General features: G+C 35.4%; 11 protein-coding genes, 1 long non-coding RNA gene and 1 pseudogene across 19 annotated transcripts; 2 read left to right on the plus strand and 11 right to left on the minus strand.

Moving 5' to 3' along the window:
* The first annotated feature begins 408 nt into the window (after positions 1-408).
* Positions 409-2,472, plus strand: SRO2 (uncharacterized protein). Its single transcript, NM_102204.3, has 5 exons — positions 409-1,080; positions 1,260-1,498; positions 1,582-1,712; positions 1,800-1,934; positions 2,234-2,472. The coding sequence occupies exons 1-4, from the start codon at positions 593-595 to the stop codon at positions 1,911-1,913; spliced, it is 972 nt and encodes a 323-aa protein (NP_173769.1). The 5' UTR covers positions 409-592; the 3' UTR covers positions 1,914-1,934; positions 2,234-2,472.
* AT1G23560 (OBP32pep, putative (DUF220)) lies at positions 2,296-4,300 on the minus strand (the record flags this gene model as incomplete). 2 transcript variants are annotated; one of them, NM_001332609.1, is made up of 6 exons in its annotated part: positions 4,006-4,300; positions 3,698-3,833; positions 3,444-3,605; positions 3,233-3,355; positions 3,006-3,149; positions 2,483-2,923 (listed from the first exon to the last, which is right to left on the minus strand). In NM_001332609.1, exons 2-6 carry the CDS (start codon positions 3,824-3,826, stop codon positions 2,483-2,485), a joined length of 999 nt encoding a protein of 332 aa, NP_001320352.1. In that variant the 5' UTR covers positions 3,827-3,833; positions 4,006-4,300. The 2 variants fall into 2 exon arrangements, with proteins under 2 accessions (NP_564197.1, NP_001320352.1); NM_102205.1 differs by lacking the exon at positions 4,006-4,300 and having other exon boundaries at positions 2,296-2,923; positions 3,698-3,943.
* Positions 4,301-4,486: 186 nt separating this feature from the next.
* AT1G23570 (hypothetical protein (DUF220)) lies at positions 4,487-6,188 on the minus strand. Of its 3 annotated transcripts, none has more exons than NM_001084118.3 (4): positions 5,989-6,188; positions 5,734-5,913; positions 5,270-5,413; positions 4,487-5,172 (listed from the first exon to the last, which is right to left on the minus strand). In NM_001084118.3, the coding sequence occupies exons 1-4, from the start codon at positions 6,043-6,045 to the stop codon at positions 4,762-4,764; spliced, it is 792 nt and encodes a 263-aa protein (NP_001077587.1). In that variant the 5' UTR covers positions 6,046-6,188; the 3' UTR covers positions 4,487-4,761. The 3 variants fall into 3 exon arrangements, with proteins under 3 accessions (NP_001077587.1, NP_001117340.1, NP_564198.3); NM_001123868.2 differs by having other exon boundaries at positions 5,270-5,619; NM_102206.4 differs by having other exon boundaries at positions 4,647-5,172; positions 5,740-5,913; positions 5,989-6,142.
* A 938-nt stretch (positions 6,189-7,126) lies between these two features.
* Positions 7,127-8,486, minus strand: AT1G23580 (transmembrane protein, putative (Domain of unknown function DUF220)). Its single transcript, NM_001332610.1, has 4 exons — positions 8,328-8,486; positions 8,082-8,252; positions 7,630-7,978; positions 7,127-7,534 (listed from the first exon to the last, which is right to left on the minus strand). Exons 3-4 carry the CDS (start codon positions 7,915-7,917, stop codon positions 7,172-7,174), a joined length of 651 nt encoding a protein of 216 aa, NP_001319069.1. The 5' UTR covers positions 7,918-7,978; positions 8,082-8,252; positions 8,328-8,486; the 3' UTR covers positions 7,127-7,171.
* Positions 8,487-8,805: 319 nt separating this feature from the next.
* AT1G23590 (OBP32pep protein, putative (Domain of unknown function DUF220)) lies at positions 8,806-10,326 on the minus strand. Of its 2 annotated transcripts, NM_102208.2 has the most exons (5): positions 10,185-10,326; positions 9,902-10,051; positions 9,665-9,799; positions 9,421-9,564; positions 8,806-9,327 (listed from the first exon to the last, which is right to left on the minus strand). In NM_102208.2, exons 1-5 carry the CDS (start codon positions 10,200-10,202, stop codon positions 9,121-9,123), a joined length of 654 nt encoding a protein of 217 aa, NP_564199.1. In that variant the 5' UTR covers positions 10,203-10,326; the 3' UTR covers positions 8,806-9,120. The 2 variants fall into 2 exon arrangements, with proteins under 2 accessions (NP_564199.1, NP_001077588.1); NM_001084119.1 differs by having other exon boundaries at positions 9,902-10,326.
* Positions 10,327-10,658: 332 nt separating this feature from the next.
* On the minus strand, positions 10,659-12,166 carry AT1G23600 (OBP32pep protein, putative (Domain of unknown function DUF220)). 2 transcript variants are annotated; one of them, NM_102209.4, is made up of 5 exons: positions 11,980-12,166; positions 11,753-11,905; positions 11,513-11,650; positions 11,289-11,432; positions 10,659-11,196 (listed from the first exon to the last, which is right to left on the minus strand). In NM_102209.4, exons 1-5 carry the CDS (start codon positions 12,037-12,039, stop codon positions 10,879-10,881), a joined length of 813 nt encoding a protein of 270 aa, NP_173773.1. In that variant the 5' UTR covers positions 12,040-12,166; the 3' UTR covers positions 10,659-10,878. The 2 variants fall into 2 exon arrangements, with proteins under 2 accessions (NP_173773.1, NP_001077589.1); NM_001084120.2 differs by lacking the exon at positions 11,513-11,650 and having other exon boundaries at positions 10,685-11,196.
* Positions 12,167-12,544: 378 nt separating this feature from the next.
* AT1G23610 (uncharacterized protein) lies at positions 12,545-13,356 on the minus strand. Its single transcript, NM_102210.3, has 3 exons — positions 13,195-13,356; positions 13,042-13,131; positions 12,545-12,959 (listed from the first exon to the last, which is right to left on the minus strand). Exons 1-3 carry the CDS (start codon positions 13,252-13,254, stop codon positions 12,873-12,875), a joined length of 237 nt encoding a protein of 78 aa, NP_173774.3. The 5' UTR covers positions 13,255-13,356; the 3' UTR covers positions 12,545-12,872.
* A 219-nt stretch (positions 13,357-13,575) lies between these two features.
* Positions 13,576-13,957, plus strand: AT1G05823. The gene has a single exon (NR_138969.1). It is a non-coding gene; the product is annotated as an other RNA (long non-coding RNA).
* Positions 13,958-14,203: 246 nt separating this feature from the next.
* Positions 14,204-16,154, minus strand: AT1G23620 (annotated as a pseudogene). Its single transcript has 4 exons — positions 16,002-16,154; positions 15,757-15,921; positions 14,851-15,217; positions 14,204-14,737 (listed from the first exon to the last, which is right to left on the minus strand).
* A 467-nt stretch (positions 16,155-16,621) lies between these two features.
* On the minus strand, positions 16,622-18,062 carry AT1G23640 (OBP32pep protein). Its single transcript, NM_102212.3, has 5 exons — positions 17,960-18,062; positions 17,744-17,887; positions 17,485-17,622; positions 17,259-17,402; positions 16,622-17,159 (listed from the first exon to the last, which is right to left on the minus strand). The coding sequence occupies exons 1-5, from the start codon at positions 18,017-18,019 to the stop codon at positions 16,851-16,853; spliced, it is 795 nt and encodes a 264-aa protein (NP_173776.3). The 5' UTR covers positions 18,020-18,062; the 3' UTR covers positions 16,622-16,850.
* Positions 18,063-18,777: 715 nt separating this feature from the next.
* AT1G23645 (uncharacterized protein) lies at positions 18,778-20,021 on the minus strand (the record flags this gene model as incomplete). 2 transcript variants are annotated; one of them, NM_001332611.1, is made up of 4 exons in its annotated part: positions 18,778-19,103; positions 19,228-19,371; positions 19,662-19,829; positions 19,902-19,961. In NM_001332611.1, the coding sequence occupies 4 exons, from the start codon at positions 19,959-19,961 to the stop codon at positions 18,798-18,800; spliced, it is 678 nt and encodes a 225-aa protein (NP_001323121.1). In that variant the 3' UTR covers positions 18,778-18,797. The 2 variants fall into 2 exon arrangements, with proteins under 2 accessions (NP_001323121.1, NP_001323122.1); NM_001332612.1 differs by lacking the exons at positions 18,778-19,103; positions 19,228-19,371 and adding an exon at positions 19,426-19,558 and having other exon boundaries at positions 19,668-19,829; positions 19,902-20,021.
* A 679-nt stretch (positions 20,022-20,700) lies between these two features.
* Positions 20,701-20,787, minus strand: AT1G23650 (uncharacterized protein; the record flags this gene model as incomplete). The annotated part of the gene is made up of 1 exon (NM_102213.1): positions 20,701-20,787. One exon carries the CDS (start codon positions 20,785-20,787, stop codon positions 20,701-20,703), a length of 87 nt encoding a protein of 28 aa, NP_173777.1.
* Positions 20,788-21,289: 502 nt separating this feature from the next.
* AT1G23660 (hypothetical protein (Domain of unknown function DUF220)) lies at positions 21,290-22,526 on the minus strand (the record flags this gene model as incomplete). The annotated part of the gene is made up of 5 exons (NM_102214.2): positions 22,394-22,526; positions 22,178-22,321; positions 21,925-22,062; positions 21,689-21,832; positions 21,290-21,598 (listed from the first exon to the last, which is right to left on the minus strand). Exons 1-5 carry the CDS (start codon positions 22,451-22,453, stop codon positions 21,290-21,292), a joined length of 795 nt encoding a protein of 264 aa, NP_173778.1. The 5' UTR covers positions 22,454-22,526.
* Positions 22,527-22,667: the final 141 nt, after the last annotated feature.

The raw sequence follows: 22,667 nt of genomic DNA on the forward strand, positions 1-22,667 counted from the left end.
TTTATGATATTTTTCCTATCAAAGAAGTAAAACAAAACTTTAGCCACCCGAGCAAGGCATAGCTTTAAATGGAACACCTATCACATTTACCAAATTTAATACCTAAAATTGCTATATTTATCTGATCATCCTATCTTTCTTTTTCTTCTTCTCCAATCAAATTCAACCATGTATTTATATTAATTTTCCATATCGTAAATGTTCATTACGAAGATATTTTGTTTTCAATCTATAAGCTTAAAAACAAACTAATCCTCAATTAGATGACACGTCGTTAAAAATGATAACAACAACGCCAAGCCATAATTTCCTTAGCGTGGCAAGTAACGTGATCTTAGTATAGGGGTAATATAGTCATTTAAGAAGAAAACAAAAATCTTGTCGTGCAAGCAGAAAAGTAACGGCACCGCTTAACAAAAACCGTTTATACGGAGAACGACGATTCTGACCCTTTTTCTTTCACCTGTAAAAAAAAAGAACACTTGCTTTCTTCTTCATTCTCCACTTTTTTTTTTTCCTTCTCCCCAAGAATACTTCTCTTTCTCTCTCGCACTTTCTTCTAGACTCTGTTTTTTCTTTTTTGGGGGTGATAATGGCGGCGCAGGTCGAAATTGAGGACCAAACGTCCGTCACCAACCTTGATAATGGCGAAATATTCGATTCAATCTCCGACGATGCTGATTCTTCTGTTTCTCACGCCGGATCTTCTTTCTCTTCCTCTTCACTGATCCTTCTCGGCGAAGGAAACCCAGAGCACGACGTTATCAAGACGTGTTTACTCTCGGGAATGGGTGTTGTTTCTAGCGACACGACGATCGTTACGATTAGTAAAAACTCTTCGGAACGAGGAATCACGACGAGAGCCAAGTTTTTGGCGTTTAGGATTTTCACTGACGCTGTTGCGAGGAAACACGGCGGAGATGCTAATGTGAAATATGGTTGGTACGCTGGTTCTAGAGATGAGATTCAAAGAATCATCTCTTACGGATTTAGCAATCGTGATGTTGGAAAATTTGAAAATGATGGTGGTTCTCATGGAATTGGAATCCATTTGGTTCCTTCCAAGTGTTCTCTACTTGCGTAAGCCTGAGATCTCTCTACTGATTTTCGTCGTAATTTTGAGCTAATAACTCGGATTATAGCTAGTTTCTGAGAAATTTTGAATTGATTTTGATTTATAATCAACATGAGTTTAACTAGGTTTGTTTTTCTTATTGTGTGTGGTGGTGATGATGTAACAGTGAAAGCTATTTTTGCAGGGCTTCAGCTACAGAGCAAGATGAAGAAGGTTTACGATATCTTCTGTTATGCCGTGTAATCTTAGGGAAACCTGAGATAATCATCTCCGGCTCTAAACAATCGTATCCGAGTTCTGCTGAGTTTGATTCTGGTGTGGATGATTTACACAATCCTAGAAACTATGTGATTTGGAGTTGTAACATGAATTCGTGTATTCTTCCGAGTTATATCGTCAGTTTTAGGTCTCCTAGACTGAGAGGTTATAAACACTTTCTTTCTTTAAGGTCTCTTGGTATTGGTGATTACATAGTGCTAAAGGATTGGTTGGTGTATTTTTTTCAGTGAGTAGAGGTGGTTTTGCTTCGAGACCAAGCTCGCCGTGGGTTAGTTTTGCTTCCTTGATGTCAATGTTGTCTACATCAATGGATCCTTCAAGAATGAACTTGATCATCCGAACTTACGATGATTTTCGGGTATGTAATCCAGTTTCCTTACTGTATGTTCTGTTCTATTATTCTTGAAGTTCGTTGGTTAAGATTCAATGTGGGTTTATTTTGCAGAAACGGAAGATTAGGAGAGACCAATTGGTAAGGAAGATGAGAGAAGTGGCTGGAGATAATCTTTTGGCTGAGATAATCAAGAATCACAAAAACAGAAACAAGGTCACGAATTAAAAAAAAAAAAAAAAACATGAGGTAAGCAAGAGTCTTTATTTATTCTCAACTAATCAATTTAATGTAAAGTGGAAGTTCTTATTCTTACTTATGGAGCAAGGATTGTTAAACTTTTATTTGGGTATATATATGAAAAGTGACCTTTTTAATTGTCAAACACCACATCAGATTATATACCTTTAGACGTGTGTTGATTGTTGATCCAACTCATGCAATGTTTCAGTCCATTCATTTGCTTTTGTTACATATTGAATATTAAGAAATGTCTTTGACTTTCTGGAATATTATTGACCTTTTTTTTCTTCTTCTATTACTTGCAGAGAAGTTCCACACGTGTGAAAGGTGAGAAGAAAAAAATCAATAGAAGATCACACACGTATATAGGACAAGCTTCAATCAAAACGTGGAAGGAACTATATGAGAGATTTGATGCATTTTTTTTTTCTATTGGAAGGTGTAGTTTCCGTTAGTGGTAAAAACAGAGGATCCCTTTTGGGAAACTTGTAAAGAGCTTGAACATTACAAATCTCCAGAATAATCAAGAAATTCTAGAATCACAGTCTCTTCAATTACATTGACCTAGCAGTTGTAAATCTCCTCCGTTTACTTCTCCTATGTGATCTCCATCTTTCCTTAATGTCATCAGCTTTGCTCTTTTCGGTTACCACATTGTTTTCTCCTTGATCATCAATATAGCCTCCTCCTTTTCCTCCCCGAAGTCTAGTAGCTTCAGCGAAAAGATCTTCGATCATACTCTCTGTGGTTTTAATGGTGATCCCACGTATGTACCAAGAAAGTGGCGGGGGAGTAAGAAGAGCTGAAGGCTGAAACATTTGATCCATTGTCACCTTTGATCCGATCCTTCCTCGTCCGTTGCTACAGCTATGGTAATCTTTTTGAGATTTTGGCTTTGAGCGGTCACACAAATGTTCGTCTATAAACAATGGCTCCACTTTCCAACAACCCTCAAACACTTTCATGAACATTGTTGTCTCTTGCTTATATTTTGACTGGCCTCAAGATAAAAAAACAATTTGAGTTTGTGAAGATAGAGTAAAAGGATTGATTCTTGCGGTAGAAAATATATCTTACAGTGAGATTTTTCCGGTTTTCTTCGACAATGAGATGTATAGGACAAGTTCCATCCCACCAAAGGAACTTCCAGGCCGCGGCTTGCTTCACTTCCACGGTCTGCTTTGGCCCTTCGTCGATCAAAACTTTTCTTGATATGTTTTCCTATTTAGGATTAAGACCTATATCTCAAATATTTGCTGTAATACTCAATTCAAATCAAACAAAACAAGACCATGCACAAGCACCTTGATGTTTTTGAAGTATCTTTTGTTGTCTGGATGAGTGAAAATGTTGTATACTAATTCAGGAGGCAATCCTACGTCTGCTTCAATGTTTAAATGGCAAAACAAACCATTTTGTGATTTCACCTGCAAACAAGAAAATTTGAAGAATCATATTTTTTTTTCTAAATTCTACCAAATCTAAGTTTAAATTTATTTTTGGTTCTAATCTTACCACCACTTTAGGAGGCTGATCTATCCATGAGGGATTATCTCTCCAAGCTTGTAATTGCTTCTCTAACTTCTCTTCATCTCTATGCTCCTCATAAGCAGTCTCTATCTTTGACACTGACTTCAAACTTAGCTCTTTCACATTCCTTAATCTTTTGAACTCAGCCTACAACAACAACAAGAATCATAATCTAACTAAATTTCTATATTTTAAATAAGCTTCTTGAGGGGTTCTTGAGATGGAAATGAAAGTTTGACCTTAAGAGGCTCTTGAATTGTTTGATTCATCCATACCAAAAATCCAGGAAACACAACGTTATTTTCAAACAATTTAACGAAACCTATACCGCTCTTCTCCTCTGATCTTGAAATTTCAGATACACCCATTTTGTTTCTGTAAAATTAGGTCACAAAAACAGAACAAGATGACAATGAGAGATCCAAGTCAACGATGTGGTTTGAGGGAAAAACACATAGAGAAAGGTTTGATTAATCAAAGGTTATAAATGAAATTGATGCTTAATGGTAATAATAACAAGAATCAGTTAGGTGGAGATTGAGTGTACCTTACGCACCTAGAACTAAAAATCTGGGACAAGTTCCATTCTCGTGAGTTCTCTCTTTCGACGTTAAAGCATGTGCGTAAAATCGGCCGGACATTGCTTACACAACTTGTGTTTCATTTGTAGCAATCGAACCTGTGAAACTCTGACCTGTGTCTCCTCTACCACAAAATCAAATATCGACTCTGGTTTGCAATTCATATCCAAGAATTGATCTTTTATTTATTTTTTCCCACTTCCAAGCTTCTCTAGTTTATATTATCCGTATAGTTTTAGTTTATTTTTATGAAAAAGTAAATGCGCAAAGTCAAAATCTGCTAATGTCTTTGTTGAACTAGAACTTTTTTTTGTCGGTGTTGAATAAACAACAAATACGAATACAACAATTTTATTATTGTTTTCTTTAATTGGAAAAGGTGCCCGAAGACTTGATATCCAAGTATCATGGACTTAAGATATGTAATTAATGGGCCAATTAGCAGATTATGGACAGTGTTTATTTTGAAAAAGATAGAGGCCTATAACTAGAAATACTATTTAATGTACAAGTAAAATTTTTGTGTGTAAAATGTTTAGGTGGATCTGCACACAGCCACACAATGTCACCATGCATGGCGCGCATGACGTGATAGAATAGATTAAGTCTAATAAAGAGCAAGTGTATAAAATGAAATGAGGGAATAGAACATAATTTGTAAATATGAAATTAGGAAATTTATATGTGGAAGAATATATTAAATTTACAACATGCTACTATATCTATGTATATTCATTTAGCCTAGTGTTTTCAATGTTTGTTGTTTTTCTTTTTTTTCTTGGTGATATTGTTACGTTTCCATATTTGTCTGTTGAAGTCACTGCACCTGGATTTCGAAGGTTTATACCCCAAGTTTGAAGTGTTTTCAGCGCAGTTTTGGTGTTCTTGATGGTGACCTTTCGAATGTACCAAGATAGTGGCGGCAGATTAAAAGGAGGATATGGCTTAAAGTATTGGTTCATTGTCACCTTTGATGCAATCCTTCCTTGTCCACCGCTACATCTTTTGTATTCTGCCGGACTCTTCGGCTCCATGTTATTGCACAAGCGTTCTGAATCTACATATAGTGGCTCCACTCTATAGCTACCTTCGAAAACTTTCATCAAGATCATTTTCTTTTTCTTATATTTTGCCTGTCGACAGTCACCAAGAGAAACCGGAGTTAAGTGTCACACCAATACAAAACAAAAAGTTTTGATTATTGTGAGGGGGTATAGAGAAACTTCTTACTGTAAGATCTTTTCTGTTTTCATCGACAATTAGACTTATGGGGACAGCAAAAGACGACCCAAGGAATTTCCAGTCCACGGTTTTCTTCACCTTCGCGATCTGCCTCGGTCCATCCTCCATTAAAACCTTTCTTGATTTGCTTTCCTTCATAAAAAAAAATAGAGTACACTCTCAAGTCTTGCTACAATTAATACCACATCTGAATAATACAATGAATGATAAGAAAAAAGAGGTGGGGAGAGAAAAAATGGTCCGTTGGATGGATTAGTAAAAAATCCGAAGACTTTATCTGGAGAAAATCCCAATGTCAATTCTATGTTCATATGACAAAGACCATTTTTTGTTGTCACCTACAAACATCAAAAATATATTAAAAAAATAGTAAGATATTTATTCTTATTCCTTTAAAGGCAAACAAATCTAAGTAGTGCGATTATATATGTTTGATGATTTGTTATCATTACCTTCACCTTTGGAGGGGCATCATTCCATGGATGCATCTTCTCTGCATCTATCCAAACTTGATCTTGTTTCTTCCTCTCATCTTCGTCATAATATTTCTTCATCTTATCATGGTTATTATTATTATCCACCATTTCTGACTCTGACTTAGATTCAACATTTTCAGTTTTTTTGGGCTTGGCCTACAACAACACACATAATCATAATCTAGTTTCTACATTAATGGATTTTTTCTGATTTATGGAAATGAAACTGACCTTTCGAGGCTGTTTATTGTTTTGACTGACCCAGCCACCAAATCCAGTAAATACCATTTTTATTTGAAAGATTAGTCCACAAGCTAAATTACGAATTGTCGACAATAGAAAATGATGATACAAAGCTTGTATATGATATGGTTTAAAGAATCTTAGCTATAGAGCTTGTATATGATATGGTTTAAAGAATCTTAGCTATAATCTTGAGAGAATGATGTACGTTAAGTTTTACGCACGGCTAAAAAATGAAGTGGGCAGCTCAATTCTCGTGAGTGATTGACGTATAGGAGAGACCTACCTGAGGAAAGAGGAGATCAAAGGTTTGATAAGTTTGCGGATTACGCTCCTTCTCATTTTTTTCTATGTGATCCCTTTTGGTGTAACTCCGCATAATTAGTAATTTAGTATAGTAATATGAACGTGATCTAGGAACTTCAACACCATAAACATATCTTTCGCGTTATGTTTACGTTAACATGACAACCATAGATCTTTGTTAATTCAAAGCATTAAACAAACTAAACACAAACTTTTCATATGAATTCATTCATTGAAGGGTTTGCGACATGGTATCATTTCATGGTACTCTAGGAACTTGGAAGTTTCTCGTATTGTACTAACTTGATAGATTCCCAAACGGAATAACACACCAATCCATTCCCTATTGATAAGAAAACGACCTCAAAACGCTTTCTCATCGCCGTTGCATCGTTGGAGAGTTGCTCGAACCCGGCTCCCTTCGAGTTCGAGCCATTGCTACTAAGAGATGAAGAGAAATTGCGGGTTCGCTCTACCTTATTTTATGTTTCATAGAAATACAACTTTTGTTTTGAAAATTGAAATACAAGCTTATTAAGAAGATTTATTCATTTTTTATATGGAAGCAAGATGAAAATTCTATTTTTGGCTTTGTGCCAAAATATTCTAAATTCTAGCATCAATATCTTGCAAAATAATAATATGGAAAAAGACATGAGCGATTATATTTTTTACTATCTCTCTCCCAAAAATATAATAAAAGAAATTAATTTTTGTTTCATCAATATGTTCCAAAAACTTAAATGGTTAATGGCATTGATCGTAAATAATTATGTTACTGCAATGTGTTTTTGATAGTAAATAATCGACTTTTATAAGATTGATTCTAACTTCTAAGCACTCGAAATCAAAAATGACTTTCCGATTACTGTTTAGGAGAAACTTCTGTTTTTCCATGTTTGTTGGTTGACATGATTACACCCGGATTTCGAATACTGAAACTCCAACTTTGAAGTCTCTCTAGCACACTCTTGGTATTCTTGATGGTGATATCACGAATGAACCAAGAAAATGGCGGTAGATTAAAAGGAGGATATGGCTGAAAATATTGGTCCATTGTCACTTTCGATGCAATCTTTCCTTGTCCGCCACTACATTTCTTGTATTCATCTACACTCTTCGGCTTCTTGTTCTTGCATAAGCGTACTGAATCTACGTATACAGGCTCCACTTTATAGCTACCCTCGAATACTTTCATGAACATCATTTTCTCTTTTTTATATTTCGCCTGTCCACAATAAGCAAGAAAAACCGAAGTTAAATTTTGCCTATACAAAACAAAAGATCTTGATTATTGTTAGGGGTTATAGAGAAGCTTCTTACTGTAAGATCTCTTCTGTTTTCATCGACAATTAGACTTATGGGGATAGCAATAGACCTCCCACTGAAGTTCCAGGCCACAGCTTTCTTCACCTTCGCGATCTGCCTCGGTCCATCGTCCTTCAAAACCTTTCTTGATTTGCTTTTCTTCATAATTAACAAAAAGAGTACACTTTCAAGTATTGCTACAATTAATACCACATTTGAATCATTCAATGATAAGAAATAAAACCAGAAGTGGTTCGGTGTTTGGTCCGTTATGTGGATTAGTGAAAAGTTCGAAGACTCCATCAGGAGGCAACCCCAATGTCAATTCTATGTGCATATGGCATATACCCTTTTTTGTTGTCACCTTCAATCAAACAAAAAAAAGGTGTTTTGTCAATCTTATTTTGAATTCTACAAATTCCTTAAAATGTTCTTGAGATTTTGTTAGCTGATTTTGCTATTACTACCTTAACCTTAGGAGGGGCATCTTTCCATGGATGCTTCTTCTCTGCAGCTGTCCAAAGTTTATCTTGCCTCTCCCACTCATCTTCGTCATAGTATTTTTTCATCTTAGCAGGACCATTATCCATCTCTGATGCCGACTTAGATTCAACATGCTCAGAGCTCTTGGGATCTTCCTACAATAACAAAGAGAATCATATATGATTTAGTTTATACGATGGGGTAATAATATTTTTTTTAATTGATTTGACCTCAAGAGGCTGTTGAGAATTCTGATTGATCCATGCTCCAAACGCAGGAAATACACCCATTATTTCTCTATCAAATTTTATATAGTCCACAAATGATAATGACAATGCAATTGTATATAATATGATTTGAAGAATATTTAGCTAAAATGTCTGCAATTTTGAGAGAATGGTGTACGTTAAGTTTTACGTACGGCCAAACAATGCAGCGGGCAGCTCAATTCTCGTGAGTTATTTACGTACAGACGAGACCTACCTTAGCTAGGAAAAAATAAAATAGCAACTTTAATACCATAAACCGAAATAGAGATACAAAACCGTATAACCATATATAATTCTTGCGTTGGAAACTTGGAAACGAGGAATTACAAATTGACCAACGTTTCAGAATTGTGCCAAAATGGCATAATATGGATTTGGCCCCCATTTTTATTAATGTACAATTTTGTGTTGAATTCGAAGAAACCTGATGTAGAGCATATCATTACATTTTTCATATAAATTTATTGATTTACATAGAGACAAACATTATAGTCATTTTGGTATAGATTTTATACAAACTAAAAAACGAAGAAAAGTATATCCAAACTTTATATACACATACGAAAACTAAATCTAGAAACGACGACAAAGACAACCGTAACAATTAGGAACAAATCTCCTAATTCACCCTTGTGCTAATTAGAACTTTCGTACGGGTCTACTCGCATCTTGGCACCCATATCTTGAAGCATTTTGAGCAGAGTCGTGGTGGTCTTGATGGTGGTCCTACGAATGTACCAAGAACGGCGGCAAATTAAAAATAGGATATGGCTGAAAATATTTGGTCCATTGTCACTTTTGATGCAATCTTTCCTTGCCCACCGCTACATTTTTTGTATTCTTCTGGACTCTTTGGCTCCTTCTGATTGCACAAGCGCTCGAAATCTACATAAATTGGCTCCACTTTATAGCTACCCTCGAACACTTTCATGAACTTCATTTTCTGTTTCTTATATTTTCCCTATCCACAACATGCAAGAGAAACCCAAGTTAAGTTTCAACAATACAAAACAAAAACATTGATTTTTGCGAAGGATACAGAGAAGCTTCTTACCCTAAGATCTTTCTCATTTTCAACCGCATTTATATTTATCGGCATACCTCCAGACCACCACAGGAAATCCCAGGCCACAACTTTATCTACCTCCACTATCTGCCTTGGTCCATCCCTCTTCAAAACCTTCCTTTTTTTGTTTACCTTCATAAAACAAAAAAGAGTACACTTCCAAGTCTTGCTATGTAAGAATAATATGCATATACCACATTTAATTCACACAATGATATGAGAAAAAGAAAACCAGAAGTTGGCGCCAAGACTTGTCACTGACGAGTGGTAAGTTGTCTGGATTAGTGAAAAGCTCGAAGACTGATCGTGGAGGCAATCCAAATGTCAATTCTATGTACATATGGCAAAGACCCTTTTTTGTTGTCACCTTCAACCATAAAAATTATAAGAAATTTTTTGGGATCTTTATCTTATAACTCAAGTAATTCCTCTAATAAGAGAGAAAATATTGTTAGCAATTTGGTCTTACCTTGACTTTAGGAGGGGCATCATACCATGGATATTTCTTCTCTGCATCTCTCCAAAGTTTTCCTTGCTCCATCACCTCATCGTCGACATTATTAGTATTCATCTCTGACACTGACTTAGATCTATTATTCTCAGATTTCTTGAACTCGGCCTACAACAACAAACATATACATATATACTCTAATTTCTATATTTAGTCCATGACATTTAATAAGATATATTAACCATATAATTTAGCTTATATTTGACTTTTGGGCTCTTTGATTGATGGAAATGAAACTGACCTTAGGAGACTGTTGCATATTTTGATTAAATCCAGCCACTAATCCAGAATTACACTCATTTCTCTCTGAAATTTTTAGTCCATGAACGATACTTACCTAATCAGAACAAGAGCTAATGACTGTCCATTCTTGTATATATTATAGTTTGAGGAATATGAGATTGAAACTTGTTTATGGAATCGAGAAAATATCGAGAGGTTAGTGATGGGGGTAGTGTACGTTATGTTTACCTACCGCGAAATGAAGTGGGCAGCTCGGATTTTGTGAGTTCTTGACGTACAGGCAAAAACTAATATAGAAAGAAGGCACCGTAGGTATTATCTCGTGAGAACTTTTCCATTTTTTTATACCATGAAATAAAGATCCTTTAATGCATATCCGTCAGAATTAGGAGGACAGTTATTCATTTGTTCCACACATTGAACTTTGTCTATTAGTGTTGCAGATTGAGGTCAGACGAGCAAAAATATGAGATTCCAAAAATATAAGAATACATTTCTCTGATTTAATGGTAAGCACAAAGTTAGCTTAAATATTCGTATGTCACAAAGTTCAAATTTAGTAGGAAATGAAGTAATCTTTGATTTATTTGACCCGCATGCAACGCATGTCATCATGTATGGCATGGACTGGACTATGGAAATAGGATGGAACGTGATAGAATATACAAAGACCATCGAGTTTGTTCTAACTCCTAAGTATACGGTATCTCTCGCAGTATGGTGGCCCTATCTTGAAGCATTTTGAGCAGAGTTTTGGTGGTCTTGATGGTGATGTTACGAATATACCAAGAAAACGGCGGCAGATTTAAAAGAGGATATGGCTGAAAATATTGGTCCATAGTCACTTTTGGTGCAATTTTTCCTTGTCCGCCACTACATTTTTTGTATTCTTCTCGACTCTTAGGTTTCATGTTCTTGCATAAGCGATCTGCATCTACATATAGTGGTTCTATTTTCCAGCTACCTTCGAACACTTTCATGAACATCATTTTTTCTTTCTTATATTTTACCTGTTGACAATAAGAAAGAGAAACCCAAGTTAAGTTTCACCAATACAAGACAAAACGTTCATTAGTTTTAGGGGTGTAGAGAAGCTTCTTACTTCAAGGTCTTTTTTGTTTTCGTTGACAATTAAATTAATGGGGAGAGATCCAGAGAACCAAAGGAAGTCCCATGCCACAGCTTTCTTCACCTTCACGGTCTGCCTAGGTCCATCTTTCTTCAAAATCTTTCTTGATTTGTTTGCCTTTATAAGAAACAAATCACACTCTCAAGTATTGCTATAATTAATACCACATTTGAATCATACAATGATAGGAAGAAAACCAGAAGTTGTCGCCCTGACTTGTCTATAACAAAGAATGGTATGTTGGTTGGATTGATGAAAAGTTCGTATGCTCCATCAGGAGGCACTCCTAATGTCAATTCTATGTTCATATGGCAAAGACCCTTTTTCATTGTCACCTTCAAACGCAAAAATAGAAATTTTTTATAGACCTTTCATCTCTACTCTTATTCTTAAATCTAAAAGTATTGAGATTTTGTTAGCTGATTTGCTATTATTACCTTCACTTTTGGAGGGGGATCATACCATGGATGCTTCTTCTCTGCATCACTCCAAAGATTTAGTTGCTTAATCTCCTCATCATCTTCGGTATTATTAGTATCCATATCCGTATTCGAGTTAGATTTAACGTTCTCAGATCTCTTGGACTCGCCCTACAATTAACCGATATAAGTAGTTTATATAGATTGACTTTTTGGGTTCTCTGGTTGATGGAAATGAAACTAACCTTTGGGGGCTGTTGATTGTTCTGATTGATCCAGCCACCAAATCCAGGAAACACATTCATTTCACTATGAAAGCTTGGTCCACAAATGATACTTATCTAATCAAAGAAAATTGAGGAATTTGAGATTACAGCTTGGTTATGAAATTGAAAGAACATTGAGCTAGGGAGTGGTGGTGGGGGAGTGTACGTTAAATTTACGTAGCAAGAAAAAAATAAAGTGGACAGTTCGATTTCTGTGAGTCTTGACGTACAAGCGAGAGCTACATAAAGGAAAAAGACTTCGAAGGTGTTATTATCTCATGAGCATTATGCTGTTTTCCAACTTCTCAAATCTTTGTAAATATTTCCATTTTTTTCACAGCATGGACTAAATATCCTTTATTGACGAAAAAATAATTTTCATCATTGAACTTATTTTTCCAATCGACTTATTTTTCAGGAATAGGAGAGTCGAGTTGGACATACATTTGTATATAAGTAGATAGTATTGGTTATGTCTGTTTTATTTTGTTCATTCAAATGAATGTAATTAGTTGTTTTATTTTTTTCCTATCTGGATTCATATGCAAAATAATGAGACTTTTCATTTTTATGTGTTTTTACAAAAAAAATCTAATCAAGTGGTAACATCACTTTTGTGGATCATGATAACATATTTTCTAAGATCTTCTAGCAACATTTTGGTGATTTTGATGGTGATCCCACGGATGATCCAAGAAACCGGTGGCAGATTAAGAAGGGTAGAAGGCTAAAAGATAAGCTCCATTGTCACCATCGATGCAATTCTTCCTCGTCCGCCGCTACATTTTTTGTACTCTTCTTGACTATTCACCGACCTAGACCTGCAAAAGCGTTCCTGATCTACGTATAGTGGCTCGACTTTCCAGCTACCCTCAAACACTTTCATGAACTTCATTTTCTCTTTCATGAACTTCATGCAGTGGCTTAGACTTTACATCCCCAGGTTCCATAGCTGTAGTCTACAACAAGAAACATAATCTAATTTCTATATTTAACCGATATAGTATTTTTTATATTTTTTGCTGATATATTTGCTCTTACCTTACCAGGTTCATCATACCAAGGTTTTAGATTAGTGTCTTTCTCTGACACTGGACTAGATTTAACATTCTCAGATCTCCCAGATTCAGCCTACAACAACAAAAATAATTTATAAGATTCAGGTTCTTTGAATATTGATGGAATGAAACTGACCTCAGGACGTTGTTGAATATTCTGATTGATCCAGCCACCAAATCCAGGAAATACACTCATAATTCTCTTTGATATATTAAGTCCACAGACGAAACTTAACCTAATCTAATCAAAGGAAAATGACGACACAAAGCTGGTATCTATGGAAGTTTTAGGAATCTTAGATAAAGGCTTGATTCATATTTAGGCGAAATATAATACAACATGTAACTGAAAAAATGGTGTACGTATATGTGTTTACTTACCGTGCAACAAAGAAGTGCACAACTCCATTATCGTGAGTTCTTGACGTATAAGAAAGAAGATTTGAGGAGAATATCCGGTGATTTGGATTCAAAGTCATTTTAGATTTGTGCAAGATGAATTCTTCTTATTCTCCTCACACCAGCCTCAAAATCTTGATGAGAACGTGGGTGCTATAACTGCGGGTCTTCTTACTAATGTCCCTCATGCCTACGAGTTCAATGGTCTTGTCAATGGCGTGTTCTGTCTTTTAGGTCTGCCGCCAGTGTCCACATTTGTTATATATAACCCGAGGACCAGAGAATCCATCACTTTACCCAAAATAAAGACGAAGAATCAGAAGATTATGCTGACTACAATATTGTGAGAAACATGATCATAAGACTTCAGATCCAAGGAATGGAAGAAGGTTAACGGTAAGCGATGTTATATCTTTCTAAACCATGTAGAGAACATTAAGCTTAAGCATTTTAGTACTTAACAACTTATTAGGGTTGGAGGCAGTGAGATGAGCATTCTCTTTTGGATTTATTACTGTTCAGCAAAACATAGTTGCCTTTTTTTTTTTTTTGAAATTTAAACTATATTTTCCTGATCTCATATCTGATTTTTATTGGAATATCAACTTATTGTTAATAATATTAATTCTAGACTTATGTCGGTTAGATCATCAAAAGTTTTGTTCAACAAAGGACGAGAGAGTTTTTCCATGGGGTATCTTTATTACTGGTAGGCTGGTAACGTTTAGGTAGTGAAATACTTCATTCAACACATTTTGTTATGCAAGGCATGGAGTATGGAATGGAGAGCATCGCGTTAGACCTAAGGTAATTCAGGTCCTAAAGTCAACTGGAATTAAAAAAAAAAAAAATTAAGATGCTTATGCCTATATGCGTATTCGTTGATCAAACAAAAAAAAGATACATATGCGTATTCAAGTTATAGTTTTCCATGTTTCTTGCTTGTAAGTCTTTATAAAGTCGTTATCTAGACTTAGTCTCGCAACACGACACTCGCATGTTGAAGCATTTTGAGCAGGGTTATGGTGGTCCTGATGGTTATATCACGGATGAACCAAGAAAATGGTGGTAGATTTAAAAGGAGGATATGGCTGAAAGTATTGGTCCATTGTTACTTTCGATGCAATCCTTCCTTGTCCGCCACTACATGTTTTGTATTCTTGAAAACTCTTTGGCTCCTTATTATTGCACAAGCGTACTGAATCTACATATAGTGGCTCCACTTTATAGTTACCTTCGAATACTTTCATGAACATCATTTTCTCTTTTTTATATTTTGCCTGTCCACAACAAGCAAGAAAAACGCAATTTAAACTTTATCAATACAAAACAAAATTAGTAATGCTTATATATCAAAGATAATTGTGAAGGGTCGAGAAAAGCTTCTTCTTACTGTAAATTCTTTTTGGTTTTCATCCACAATTAGTTCTATCGGGATAGCTCCAGACCACCAAAGGAAGTCCCATGCCAAAGCTTGCTCCACCTTCACGATCTGCCTCCGTCCATCTTTCTTTAAAACCTTTCTTGATTTGTATTCCTTCATCAGAAAAATATCACACTCTCAAGGACTACTATCAATAATACCACATTCGAAACATACAATGATAGGGAACAAAATCCAGAAGTTGACGCCCATGCTTGTTCATATCGAAGAAGAGTGGGCCATCATTTGGATTAGTGAAAAGTTCGAAGACTCCATTAGGATTCCAGCCTAATGTCAGTTCTATGTTCATATGGCATAGTCCCTTTTTTGTTGTCACCTTCAAAATAAACAAAACAAATTAAGATTGTTGTTCTTTAGAAAAGAGCTTTCGTCAAGCCTAGGTAGTTTCCTTGCCAATTTCTTTTTTTTTTTCAAAAACAAGGCCATCTAAAGTGCAGTTGATTTCTCAGACCCTTTCAAGCCAAATATACATAAAATCCGAGAATCCTTTCCTCCGTTTTTTTTTTTTTGCGAGAATTGTTTCTCGGATGTTGAATCTACCAATTCGTTTTAGGAATCCTAGCTAGTAAAAAAAAGAAAAGAAATTGAACTCATTTTCTTAGGGAAGTTAACATATTTTCGAGGTCACTCCTAGTATTATCTCTTGTGTTAATACTATTAACATACATCAATAAACTCAATACTTTCAAGTTCACAATATTGGCATGGTTTTAGAGCCAAGTTTAACCCTAGAGAATATGCTAACTTCCGTAATAAGATAAGTAAATTTTCTTTTCTTTTTTTTTACTAGGATTCTCCTAGTAATTCTTTCTAAAATAAGTATTGAGATGTTGTTAGGCTATTTGCTTTTGTTACCTTGACCTTCGGAGGGGCATCATACCATGGATGCTTCTTCTCTGAAGCACTCCAAAGTTCATATTGCTTCTTCATTTCCTCTTTGTCATAGACTAGTTCTTGATTATTACTATCTTTCTCTGACTCTGAATTAGTATTAACATCCACAAATCTTTTGGACTCACCCTACAATAACGAACATAATTTATAATAGTTTATACTAATTTGACTTGTCGAGTTCTAAGAATGATGGAAATGAAACTGACCTTAGGAGGTTCTTGAATGTTCTGATTTATCCAGCCATCAAATCCAGAAAATACCCTCATTTTGCTCTGAAGTTTTGGTCCACAAACGATGTTTACCTAATCAGACAGAACAAGAGCATAAAATAGTACGTTTGTATATATTGTGGATTGAGTAATAAAAGTTTGGTTCAAATTTAGAAAATTTCAATATAAAACTGAAATAATGGTGTACGTTAGGTTTTACGTGTGGAGAAACAAAGTAGTAGGCAGCTTCATTCTCGTGAGTTTTACGTATTGAATAAACAAAGAAGTTATTTCCCTTATTTTGTATGTATTTAGTAGTCGAGAGGTCGATAAATTGAAGACTGATGCGTGCCCTCGCGGAATCAGGATTAGTCAACTTGACTTACTAGTCGGATTGCTTTGATCGGAATTTCTTTTTCTAAAGATGATCCGTCGGGATCAAATATGGACCGCTCCACTCTGCTTAATATTCCGGTTAATTTAGGTATTGACTGCTTTAAATTTAATTACCTGGCGGTGGGTACTAGTTTGTGTTGTATTTGCCATGTTAGCTGCTTGAGATCTTTATGATATTGTTTGAGTATATTGAATGACGAGTGTCAAGTATCCACATTAGCTGTCCCAAAGGCTTGTTCAGTTTATTTTATTAGTTTAATGGTAACCTTTTTACCAAAAAAACAACAAAAATATTCACATAAACAAGATACCTAAAAATATACTTGATATGGTTTTGTAGTACTAAAAAATTATGAATTTTATATTTTCCCCTATTAGAATTCCCTTTTGAATAAACTGTTTACCGAGATAAGTTTTATATTGTTTTGTTTATTTCGATTTTGGGGCTTTTCAAACTTCTCGTAAAGTGGTACCCGCTTTTCTAAGATCTTCGAGCAGAATCTTGGTGGTTCTGATGGTGATCCCACGAATGATCCAAGAAACCGGTGGTCGATTAAGAAGAGAAGAAGGCTCAAAAATCTGCTCCATTGTAACTTTTGACCCAACTTTTCCTTGTCCACCGCTACATATTTTGTATTCTTCTCGACTTTTTGGCGACCTTGACTTGCACAAGCGTTCCTGATCTACGTAATCTGGCTCAACTTTCCAGCTACCCTTGAACACTTTCATTAACATCATTTTCTTTGTCGTATATTTTGCCTATATGCAAGATTTATTGATCAAACACTAGTTAATACATCCAAAACTGAACAAATTAAACAACTGATTTTCTTAGAGGATATCTGTAAGCTTTCTTACTGTTAGATTCTTATGGTTTTCGTGAATTATAAGATGTATTGGGATATCTACTGAACACCCAAGAAAGTTCCAGGACAAAGCTTTTTCCACCTCCGTGGTCTGCCTTGGTCCATCCTTCTTCAAAACCTTTGTTGATTTGTTTTCCTTCATTAGAAAAAAGACCACACTCTCAATTCTTGCTTCAATTAACTAATACTCAGTTTACAACTATATTAAAATGACATACCAAACGTTGGCGCCCGGCCTTATCCTCTTTGAAGAAAGGAAAGTTGTTTGGATTAGTGAACATCTCATAGACTGCTTCAGGAGGCAATCCCAATTTGAATTCTATGTTCAAATGGCAAAGACACTTTTTTGTTGTCACCTTAAAACATCCAAAAATGTAACAAACTTTTTAGATATTTTCTCTTAATGTTAGTAACTCCTCTTAAAGGCAATAAAAAACTAAAAGGTATTGAGATTTTGTTTGCAAATTTGGTCTTTACCTTCACCTTAGCTGGAGCATCATACCATGGATGTTTTTTCTCAGCAGCTCTCCAAAGTCTTGATTCCTTCTTTACCTCAGCTAAGTCATAATATTTAGGATCTACCGCCCACACAGAATTAGATGCAGGGCTCTTGGACTCGACCTACAACAACAAACACTATTCTACATTTGATTTGACTTCCTTGAGTTCTGTGATTATAGAAATGAAACTGACCTCATGAGGCTCTTCAACATGAGGATTGATCGACCCACTAAATCTAGGAGTTACACTCATTTTGTTTCTCAAAGTTTAGTCCAAAACTATATTATCCTAATCAGAGTAATAGAAAATGAAAGAGAACTCGAAAGAAACGTATAAGAAGGCACAAGGGAAAACTAAAACGTGCAGCTCAAATTTTATGAGTTTCTGACGTACAGGGCTCCTACATGAATCCTAAATTCTAAATTTTCCTCTTGTCCCTTCAAGTCAAATTATTTCACAATTTAGAAAAATTAAATGGAATCATTTATTTTCAATATTCAGAAGATTTAAAAACTTATTTCCGTCTACTCACAAAAGAAGCTATCATCCCATGATTGAAGTTACCTTTAAAAAATTTTGACTTTTTTTTTTTTTTGGACATCACTACAATTGGTTTATAGGTTATAGGTTTTTGGGTTATTTAGAATTCTTCGTTGTTTTTGAACTCTATTTATTTTTATTTATTTGGGAATTAAGAGTTTTGTCCTTAATTTCAGTTGGTTTTATTTGAGTATATAGAGATCAAAGGGTGTTGAGATGAAACATTTTTGTGATCATTAAAAACATGCTTTTGACAAGAAGCAGTTTCCGTACCATTCACGTCGTGACTCATTCACGTCGTGACTCATTCACGTCGTGACTCATTCACGTCGCGACTCATCCGGTTGAACCGTTTACATGCTTTGACGTTGTATAAGATATATTGGTAAAGAGCTTTGTTAGAACTTACAACATACTTATGTGTGACCATTTAGGTTAGCGTTTTTCATCTTTGTTGCTTGATGTCTTTATAACATCGTTATCTAGAGACTCACTCTCGTAGTACAACACTCGCATGTTGAAGCATTTTGAGCAGGGTTTTTGTGGTCCTGATGGTGATATCACGAATGAACCAAGAAATTGGTGGCAGATTAAAAGGAGGATATGGCTGAAAATATTGGTCCATTGTTACTTTCGATCCAACCCTTCCTTGTCCGCCACTACATTTTTTGTATTCTTGTAGACTCTTCGGCTCCCTTTGCTTGCACAAACGTACTGAATCTACATATAGTGGCTCTATCTTCCAGTTACCTTCGAAAACTTTCATGAACATCATTTTCTCTTTTTTATATTTTGCCTGTCCTCAACAAGCAAAACATATCTAAGTTAAATTTTACCAATACAAAATAAAGATAGTGATGTTTATCAGAACAAACATACAGAAATATTGATTATTGTCAGGGGTTAGAGAAGCTTCTTACTGTAAGATCTTTTTTGTTTACATCGACAATTAGATTTATCGGAAATTCTCCAGACCACCATAGAAAGTCCCATGCCACAGCTTTCTTCAATCTCACAATCTGCCTCGGTCCATCCTTCTTCAAAACCTTTCTTGATTTGGTTGCCTTCATCAGAAAATATCACACTCTCAAGTACTACTATAAATAACACCACATTCAAAACATACAATGATATAGGAAAAAACCAGAAGCGGGCGGCCATTCATGTCCATAAAAGTTCGTAGACTCCATCAGGAGTCAAGCCCAATGTCATTTCTATGTTCATATGACAAAGACCCTTTTTTGTTGTAACCTTGAAACATCAAAAATATAAGAAAAATTTTAAGCTCTTTTCTTCACCAATTCCTTAAAAGATCCAAGTATTGAGATTTTGTTATCTGATTTGCTATTGTTACCTTCACCTTAGGAGGTGCATCATACCATGGATGCTTCTTCTCTGCAGCTTTCCATAGTTCATTTTGCCTCTTGGTTTCCTCTTCGTCATAATTTAGTCCTTCCTCATTATTAGTATCTTTCTCTGACACTGAATTAGATTTAACATTCTTAGATCTCCTGGACTCAGCCTACAACAACAAACAGAGTTTATTTTGTTATATTTTCAGGTTCTCTGATATATTGATGGAAATGAAAGTGACCTTAGGAGGCTGTTGGATGTTCTGATTGATCCAGCCACCAAATCCAGGAAATACACTCATTTCTTTCTGAATTTCGTTACCACAAACGGATACTCACTCACCTGATCAGAGCAAATGCAAATGAGGATCAAAACAGTATCTATTAATCTATTATGGTTCGATGAATCTTAGATTAAAGCTTGATTCTGATTTAGAAAGAAAAAAAAAATCAAGATGAAACTGAGATAATGGTGCATGTACGTTATGTTTTACGTAAGGAGAAACAAAAGAAATGGCCATGCAGCTCCATTCTCGTGAGTTTTACGTATTGAAGAAACAAAGAAGTTATTTCACTTATTTCTTATGGATTTAGTGGTCAAGAGGTTGATAGATTAGAGTCTGGCGCATGCTTTCATGGAATCAGAATATGTCAACTCGACTCATTAGTCGCTTTGATAGATTTTTTTTTTTCTCTTCAAGTTGATTCGCATATGGTCAAATTGATTTTTATTTATTTAACTATAGAATAAATACTAAATAGTTTCGTGAATGCTGATAAAATATACATTTGCTTAATATTTCGTCCCGAAGTTCCATACTTCCATCAGTACCAAACTTAAAGCCTCCTATTTTCCTGATATTTCAATCATTGGCTACCTTGGATTTAATTAGCTTGCCGTGGGAACCAGTTTGTAGTTTTCTTGCAATGTTTGTTGCTTGAAATATTTATGAGTTTTGTTTGAGTAATGAATGACGAAAATGTCACTATTTAGAGAATTAATTGAACTATACCTAACTCGAATGTAAAATATTATGACGGTCAAGACCTCGTCCTTTCTTTCTTTCCATTGCGTTTGAGAGGGTGTAGCGGGGAATTACTGTGATCGATGAATGCCTCTCCCCTCATCCCACCTAACTCGCACACTTGACAAACAAACCCGAAACAGAATATCCTCTATCCATGGATTGGCTGGTGATAGAAGATATGCAGGCTGTATGGCCGTCTGGTTTGGTTCAAAATAATTATTAGTCTCTTATTCTTTCTTTATATTTGTAAATTAATCTCAAAAACTGATCAAACACAAGTTGCACTAGATGTAAAACAGTTTTTTTCCGAATAATTTTACATAATATTCAAAAAAAAAAAGAATGTAAAATATTCGCATTATCTGTCCCAAAGGCTTGGTTCAATATTTTTGCTTTTGTTTTGTAAGATTCAAAATTTTCGATGGAGAAACATTTTATCCATTTAGAATCCTTTACCAAAAATAAAATCCAAATTAGAGATACCTAACAATATATTTGATTTCGTTTATGTAAATTTCTATTTTTCCAGTTTCACTGTTTCGATTCCCTTTATAATGTGTTTATCACAGAATATAACCGGTCCATTCCAAATTTGGGGATTTTCAAACTGTTCGTAAAGTGGTACCTGCTTTTCGAATATCTTCGAGCAGAATCTTGGTGGTTTTGATGGTAATCCCACGGATTATCCAAGAAACCGGTGGCAGATTAAGAAGAGGAGAAGGCTTAAAGATCTGCTCCATGGTCACCTTGGACCCAACCTTTCCTTGTCCACCACTACATCTTTTGTATTCTTCTCGACTTTTCGGCAACCTTGACTTGCACAAGCGTTCCTGATCTACAAAGTCTGGCACCACTTTCCAGCTACCCTCCAACACTTTCAAAAACATCATATTCTTTGTCCTATATTTTGCCTAAGCAAGAGAAAGCCAAACACAAATTAATTTACCCTAAACTGGACAAAATTACCAATTTATTTTTAAGAGATATACAAAGACTTTTACTGTGAGATTCTTATGATTTTCATCGATAACTAGATGTATCGGGATTGCTCTGGATATGAAAAGGAAGTTCCAGTACAAATCTTTTTCCATCTCCGTGGTCTGCCTCGGTCCATTTTTCTTCAAAACTTTTCTTGATTTGTTTTCCTTCATAGGGGAAAAACCCACACTCCCAATCATTTCTGTATAGTCAATACTCAATTTGAAACATTACTCAATGAAAAGAAAGAAAAAAACACCAGACGTTGGCGCCCGGCCTTGTCCTTTTTGAAGACTGGATAGTTGTTTGGATTAGTGAACATCTCGTAGACTCCTTCAGGAGGTAATCCCAGTTTAAATTCTATGTTCATATGGCAAAGACCATTTTTTGTTGTCACCTTCAAACATAAAAAATGTAATGAATTAAGATATGTTTTCAAAAACAAAACTCTAGCAATTCTTCTTAAAGGCAAAACAAATCTAATGAGACTTTGTTTGTTGGTCTGGTCTTACCTTCACCTTAGCAGGAGCATCATACCATGGATGCTTTTCCTCTGCAGCTCTCCAAATTTCTCCTTCTCTCCTCACTTCATCTAAGTCGTAATATTTAGTATCTACCGCCCACACAGCTTCAGATTTAGGGCTTTTGGACTCGGCCTACAACAAAAAACAGTATTCTATATTGATTTTACTTACTCGGTTTCCCTGATTAATGGACTTGCAACTGACCTCAGGAGGCTCTTCAACATTCTGATTGATCCAGCTACCAAATCCAGGAAGCACACTCATTTTGTATAATCGTTTAGTCCATAAACGATACTACCCTAATTAGAGCCAGGCAAGAGAAAATGACGATCCAACTAAGGTAAAAGCTTGATTTAGATTTAGACAATATACAATAGGAAATAGAAACTGAAAGAAAACGCACGTAAAAATGTTTATGATTTACGTACAAGGCAAAACAAAGTGGACGGCTCGATTTTCATGAGTTGTTGACGTACAT

Source organism: Arabidopsis thaliana (assembly GCF_000001735.4).
Source record: "Arabidopsis thaliana chromosome 1 sequence".
Taxonomy (NCBI): Eukaryota; Viridiplantae; Streptophyta; class Magnoliopsida; order Brassicales; family Brassicaceae; genus Arabidopsis; species Arabidopsis thaliana.